At 38.3% G+C, this 7,856-nt stretch overlaps 1 protein-coding gene across 1 annotated transcript; it reads right to left on the bottom strand.

Moving 5' to 3' along the window:
* Positions 1-2,166: 2,166 nt before the first annotated feature.
* On the bottom strand, positions 2,167-7,554 carry LOC147864845 (uncharacterized). Its single transcript, XM_087318609.1, has 2 exons — positions 7,491-7,554; positions 2,167-3,215 (listed from the first exon to the last, which is right to left on the bottom strand). The coding sequence occupies exons 1-2, from the start codon at positions 7,521-7,523 to the stop codon at positions 2,244-2,246; spliced, it is 1,005 nt and encodes a 334-aa protein (XP_087174735.1). The 5' UTR covers positions 7,524-7,554; the 3' UTR covers positions 2,167-2,243.
* Positions 7,555-7,856: the final 302 nt, after the last annotated feature.

Below are 7,856 nucleotides of genomic sequence, written 5' to 3'. Positions count from 1 at the left end.
TTCTTGTCTGAGTGAAATCTTAACAAAAGCAATAGATTTGCACTTATCGATCGATCTTGCTTGATCGTTTGTTTGCATGACATGCACACGAGTGACATCTTTCTCATAGTGTTTTCTTTCCATTGAGAATCCTAATGAAGTTATCTTTTATGATCAACCAACAAACTTTGGTCGATCTTCTGTAGTATGATCTGCTGTGCAGCGTATATATGATCTAGGCTTCCCATAATAGTTATTTTGTTGAATCCAAACTGAACAAACTAACCTCAGAAACTTTATCAAGAAAAATCATATCATTTTGTTCAATCATTCTTCTGTTCTCTTTATATCCTTCTGCCATCACTCCATCTTTTACTATATTCTGACACCTCTCCTTATTTTTTATGATTCCAATTTCCTACCATCTAAATTCTACTCTCCCCCATTGTAATCTTGAATACTCTCTAGCCCCTCATTATCTTTTCATTTGTCCAAAACATTGGGACTGTTCTAACCTTGCTTCTCTTCCATCTAATATAAATGATCATCCTTTTGTTCCAATTCTCTTTGTCCATACCGTGTTTTTCTGTGTCTAGAGTCCCCCATAATCTAGGGGCATAACAAGTGCAAATCGTACTAAGGAAACCCAACTATACGAACCACTATAATTGAAAATCTTCTACAACAATATAATTGACAAATCGTATATGGGTCGATTTCCTATCGAAGGCTCTATTAAAGATTATTTATAATGTAAGCATAAGACAAGGAAATAGAGGATAGATAGATTAGAGAAAGAGAGAGAAAGAAGGGTGTCAATCCACCCGACCACCCCCAAGCAAAGGGATCGAGATGGACCTAAACCTTGATCAACATCCTACACCACCACTATGGCATCGAGTTGTTCTTGGTATTGGTGCAAACTAGCCACAAGACTCTATTCACCACAAGGACACGTCAGATAATGTGTCTAATGAAGATAGCAATGTCTCATATTTATGGCCAAATCTAAAGCGCTCAAGCAAGTTCACACTGGGCAATTATGGATTGTCTCAATCCTTAGGATTACATTAATCCTTCCTTCTTTACGCTATCGATTAACCCTCACACTTTTATCCTCGTGTGTAGAATACTACGGTAAAAACTACAATGGGGATAAATTATGGTCATGCCTACAACAAACTCCCCAACTCCGGTTTGGACAAATTTGAAGTTTGTTGTAAAAATTAGGATTACGAAGATTTACAACTAATTAGTTTATGGAAACTCTAGTAATAAACTAGCTAGTTAATATAAATAATTAAAAAAGAAAAAGGGGAATACGTAACATGAAAAGGTGCACCCCAAATTAATAGGGTGCACTTATAACCACAATAATCTCCCACACATGGTCTTTTGGTTGTAGAGAGAACATAACACATTCAAATCAGAAGAAGTGCCCTTATGAGACAAATCTCTTATCACATTGCAGGACATGGATACATTGGGTTTGGTCCTCAATCCTGACCATAAATCACAACGATTATTTCTAAATAAAAACATGCGATTAACTAACGTCTCATCTGATTATGCACTTGATTTTCATCTGCGTTTAAATAGCACAGTATATTGTGCTTCAGATAGATGAAGATATTATATTTGTTAAGATTTAGATTCATGGCATTTTTAAGGTTACATATATACAAGAAAAGATTCGATCTTATAACATTAAGAGCCATACATGTTTGTGACCCCTTTAAACTATTGTGTTACGAGATCTTGTCACAAAGATTGGCATTCTCACTTGAAGAGTGGCATCACATATAGATAAGGATGTCCCTTGTATACCACATATAGATTCACCATTTGGGCCACAAAGGCTCACAGTCTGAGCCCTTCTAATGAATTTGAGTGAGTCAATTTTGGAAGAGTTGACCTTATGACGAAATGCCCAAATCTCTTATGGCCATTGGAGGACATATTCTCTCTTTTTCTTTTGTGGAGTTCAATCTGATCATAAATCACAGAGATGATTGCTAAATAACAACATTGTCATTCACTTATGTCTCAATATGTATGTGCACTTGATTCGTAGATGGGTTTGTGCTTCAGATATTAGATGAAGCTATTAGATATTGTGCTTCAGATATTAGATGAAGCTATTAGATTTGTTAAGATTTCAGATTCATGGCACTTTTAGGGTTTATATACAAAGAACAGATCGGATTTATAATGTTTAGAACAATTTACATGTGTGACATTCACTAGTTTATTGGATGATGATATCAAACATGATAGAAGAACACTAAAAGAGAGAGGAGCATCAAATTGAGGATTGAGCTTGGATGTGGAATGCTGGACACTGATGATGCAATGAGAATGGTCTCTGAGGTGCCGACCATGATACTGTTGTTGGTATAGAGGGTAGTGAATTGCCAGAAGCTCACATCGAACACACCTCCGCCGAAAGCGAAAAACCCGACCAAACTAGAGACTGAAAGGCTAAGATTCGACGGGGTCGAAATACCCAAGATACTGTACCCAGACGCCATGTAGTAAATCCCAAAATTTGCAGAGTTTTCCGGACACGCGGTGTTGGTATCATTTAGTTCTTCCCCATCCTTAGGAATCGAAGCGCATACTTTCGACACTGAGGCTGGATTGATATACTGCAGGGAACCGCTGAAGCCTTGCGACCGGTCGCTTGATTGACTGCCCATATTGTAAATGTAGTCGAAGAACACCACAGACCCATCTCCTAGCCTTGCTGTAGTATATCCCTGCTGCGAGGGTATCTCTGCGGTGACATTGTACACCAGCGCCAAGTAGTTGCTATTGTTCACAAATTTAGTGGTAGTGTTACCAGATACATAGGGGAGATTAGTTATCGCAAGCAATCGATCCTCGAGTTTGAGAATGTCGGAGTTGGGATTGATGGCGATGAGGCCGAGTGCACCGGCAGAGGAGGCATTGGTGAAATTGAAGTAGGTATTGAAGGAGCCCATGGTTGGGTTACTAGAGTTGAAGGGGATGTAAGGGAAAAGGGCATAGACAAAGTTTGCCTTTGTGCTGTCGAGGCGAAGCTTCCCATTCGACAGAGTGACCCCCGTGCTCGATGAATTTGACATGGCCATTCCAGGAAGGCCTCCTATGTTGTCTATGGGAACTGTAACTGCAGTTGCAGACTTATTGCAAGACCATATCTGCAAAAGCATCAACATGGCCACAATCCTCCTCCATCTAATTATGATCATAAGCTCATACATGGAGGCCATGAATCTCATCTTCTTCTTTTTTCTCTCTCTCTCTCTCTCTCACACACAGACACACACACACACACACACACAGGTGAGTTGTAAATTATGGTCCAATTTGTCTCTAATATTACTCTCTCTGGATCAAACACAGTGCTAATATTTGGAAAACAAGGCATAAATCTAGAGGGGTTGACTTTTATTTTTTTGGCATTGGAAGAGTGCACACGATCTTCTGATTAGGTCGGGCCTTCATTTCTCTGTAAGTGCGAAGGAGAGTAAGGGAATACAAAAAACTGTCACGAATCATTCTGACACGCTAACACCATTGACTTCTTCACCTCCACTATCCTATGTTACCTAATCGAATATGCCACTTGAATGTCTGTCAAGGGTCCCCATTTTACAGAACCCTCTCCATTCTATTCAACGTAGCCACAGGTTGTATTGTATTGTGTATTGTGTATTGAATTGTATTGAATTGGATTGTATAATGTATTGTATTTTGAGTTGTATTGTATTGTAGAATGTATTGTATTGAATTGTATTGTATTGTATAATGTATTGTATTACCTATATTGTTTGTTCCTTGCCTTGCATCTATGTATTGTGGTTAATCTTTTGTTAGAGGAAAGAAAAATATATGTAACGGGAAGTACCATTTCAAAGAACACATAAAACAGTTGCCTTTTTTTGCAGTAATTTGTGAAGATTGTCAGAAAACTATTATGTGCTAGGTCTAGGAAGGAACCAATTGTAACATTTTTTGGGGAGATGGAATGGAGTTTCTTTTCGAAAATGGTAACGGGGTTTCAAATGAAGTAGGAAAAATGCTTGTTTTAGATGGTAACTTGTTGATTCATTGAGCTATACCACTTAATGAGTGGAGAAAAGGGGTGAATGTACTCAATATGTGTCATTTTTGTCTGATTCCTAAGCTTTGTTTATGGAATTGGGATTTTGTGATGGATATATGGAAAAGAACCTTAAAAGTTCTATGAATACCCCCCCGTATATTCTTCAACGATGTACATGTGGGGCCGGTATTATGGGTGGTTGTATAAGGTCAACCAATGTTATGACCAAGAGAATGTTCGAGATGCTCATTCTCTTAGACATGGTTTGATATAAAAAAACAACTATACCCTAAAATTAGCAAATAACAACTCCATAAAATCAACATCATGGAAATTGGTAAGTAGTATCACAATTTGGTATATTTAGAAGGCCAAGTGCTTGAAGGTATTCTAAAATTGGGATAAAAAAGACTTACTCAAAGAATTACCAAGATTTGGACAAATATTGTCATAATGTAAGAGGTTCTATGGATAACATAAAGGGTCATACGTAACAAGGAGAGTTACAACCACAACCATTGGAGTTCCGTGCCATATGGGACAATTGAATATTTTATAGGCGGTTTTTTAGAGTAGTTTTACTCTACACCGAAGTATTTGTTTAAGCTGACAGTTAGAACTTCACATTGATAAGGAAATGGGGCAAATTACCTATATGTATGTATTTCATGTGCAATGTTATGGTGTTTCTTAATACAAATGTCGTATCTTTGATTGGGAAAAAAAAAAGTTACTCATGGGTTGATATACAAAAGACTATCAATGAGGACATATGTATGTACACTCTCTTTTTCTTTTGTGGAGTTTAGTTTGCTCATAAATCAAAGGGACGATTTCTAAATATGACATTCACATATGTATGTCTCATCCCATTGTGCACGGATTCGTAGATGGGTTTAAATAGCACAATATGTTGTGCCACAAATAGATCAAGCTATTAGATTTGTTCAGATTTAGATTCATGGCACCTTTAGAGTTATATACAAAGAACAAATCGGATCTATAATGTTAAGAACAATACATGCGTGACTTCGCGAGTTTAGTTTCATTGATGATGATATCAAGCATAGCAGGGTCACATCAAAAGAGAGAGAGGAGGCATAAAATTGAGTATTGAACATGGATATGGAATGCTAGAGACTGATGATGCATCCAGAGTGGTCTCTCTGAGGTGCCTTACCACAACGGTGTTGTTGGTATACAATAGTTGTTAGAGTTCACAAGTACATTGGCAGTGTTATGAGTGTTATGAATATGGATCTGAATCGGGAGGATTTAGACTTCCAACACAATTAACAACGAATGAAACCACAAGACTAAATGAAAGTACAGCAGATTCGTAACGTGGAAAACCCAAAAATGGGAATAACCACGGGAACCTTAGGTTCCGAAACAAATTCACTATATTCTGGGTATAAAAGGTATTGACAACCTCTAGAGCTTACACTAGAGGAATACACATATATTTCAAGACTACAACCTTGGTTACAATATTCACCCTACCGGATGGAATGAGCAACAAAGAAACAAGAACAGAAAACCCCATAACAAATGAACATGTTATAGATAGTCATAAAAGTTGGTGCTGACTATTTGGTAGTTTAAACTTTAGACAACACCTTGCTAGATCTCCGTCTTCTCATCTGCAACAAGTTCTTGCTCTCAGTCGCCCCTTAGTTGAGCTCTTACATCTTGTTTCTTTGTTATGTAGAAGCTTCACATCGTTCTCACACTCTCACACCTCTTCTTCCTTTCGCAGATCTGTTTGAACTCTCTTTTATGTGTTCTGTTTTTCAGCGTGCTCTCTTGTTTTCTTATGCGATGTTTTTCTCTTTGTTTTTCTGTTCTCTATCTCGTTGTTTTTGTGTCTACACCTTTTTTTATCAACCTTGTAGAGTAACGTCTCTTTTTGTCCCTATATACACTCACACACACAAAAAGACACACACCAAAAATAACATACTAAAAACATACATACATACATACATACGTGTATATATATATATATATATATATATATATATATAGTTAAAAAATAATTATAACTATTTTCACTTTTTAGCCGAGGCTGAGCCGATTCGGTATTGAGTCAGTAGCCAGTTGTCCGCCGGCTCCAGGTTGTGGGCTCCACTTGAGTGGATAGACCCAACAATTCTCCCCCTCCATCTCAAGTAGGGGGCACAACTAGGTTAGCCTTTTGATTGCAAACTTCGAGCTTCTCACTTGACAAACATTTTGTCATCATGTCGAAGCCATTCTCATTGGTGTGAATCTTTTCAATGTGCATCTGCTTTTCTTCAAGCACATCTCTAATCCAATGGTATCTAACATCTATGTGTTTTGACTTAGAATGAATGGAAGAATTCTTGCTTAAATGTATACTAACACTTTGGCTGTCAAAATACAGAATGTACCTTTCTTGCATCAGCCCCAACTCTTGTAGGAATTTCTTCAGTTGGAGCAATTCCTTACTAGCTTTTGTGGCAGAAATATATTCAGCCTATGTTGTGGATAACGCCACACACTTTTTGCAGTCTCGATTGCCAAGAGACTGCTCCCCCTGCAAAGGTTATTAGGTACCTTGTGTCACAGACACACACTGCACTCGAATGGACCATAGATGATGGGACTAAGAGCGTCGAACTTAAGAAGTTGGGAACAACATAAGAGCATCATGAAGACAGAGATAACAATTGAGGAGACAAGATGGGGCAAAACGAGAATACTAGATTGATGTGTGAATGATTGGTGTTGAATCCCTTGAATATTCTGATTTTGAAATATACTATACACTAGACTATGGAATACTAAACTATATACAAATACATGCTCATATATCAAAATGGTTGAGCATGACATCTTGTTGATGTGAGGTTGTAGGTTCAATCCTCACCAACTACGCATTTCATGTCATTATGTCATGACATTATCCTCCCTTTAACGGCCACCTTGTCGAAAGCGTAATGTAGGGGTGAGTAGGAAGTGGAGCACCGAAGACATGAACACCAATGGACGTGACTGACCATGTGTGGTCCTCACTGGAGACTAGGTGAGCGATCATGTGCAGCCATGAAGAATTCATCGACAAAGGAGGCATTGGTGTAATTGAAGAAGGGCTTGAATAGGGTATTGTTGATGGGGATGTAGGCGCGAGGGGATGCCAGAAGAAGATTGTGTTTGTACTATCGAGCCAAAGCTTCCCATTCAATAGAGTCAAGCCGGTGCTCGATGAATTCGACATGATTTGTGATTGGAGGCCTCCTATATTGTCAATGGGAAGGGTGCTCGATGAATTCGACATGATTTGTGATTGGAGGCCTCCTATATTGTCAATGGGAAGTGTAACTACTGCAGAATTATTGTAAGACCACATCTGCAAAATCATCAACATGGTTACAATCCATCTCCATCTACTTATGACCATAAGCTCATACATGGAGTCCATGAATCTCATCTCTCTCTCTCTCTCTCTCTCTCTCTCTCTCTCTCTCAAAGACAAGTTGTAAGTTATGGTCCAATTAGTCTCTAATATTATGTACTCTCTTTGGATCAAACACATTGCGAATACTTGGAAAACACATTTAAATCTAGAGCGGTTAACTTTTTGCATTGGGAAGTGTGTGATCTTCTTATGAGGGTGGGCCTTATCCATAGTGACCATTAATATTATTGGGGCCACACCCAGAAACACCACTTCATTTCCTAAAATCCATAACCTTATCAGCAATGGCCAAGTAGAGTGAGGGAATACCAAATCTTGTGAATCATTCTCACATGCTAACACCAT

This window comes from Azolla caroliniana, unplaced genomic scaffold (genome assembly GCF_043228905.1).
Source record: "Azolla caroliniana isolate FFs.n. ecotype wild unplaced genomic scaffold, voAzoCaro1.0.p SCAF_4, whole genome shotgun sequence".
NCBI classification, from domain to species: Eukaryota; Viridiplantae; Streptophyta; class Polypodiopsida; order Salviniales; family Salviniaceae; genus Azolla; species Azolla caroliniana.
This window is presented reverse-complemented; position numbering and strand designations above follow the sequence as displayed.

Bases quoted from the DNA above. Each gene is read 5' to 3' on its own strand.
- LOC147864845 (XM_087318609.1), bottom strand. From the start codon at position 7,523: ATGAGATTCATGGACTCCATGTATGAGCTTATG. The intron at 3,216-7,490 runs GTCATAAGTAGA...TCCATGTATGAG, and splicing joins ACTCCATGTATGAGCTTATG to CTTATGATCATAATTAGATG.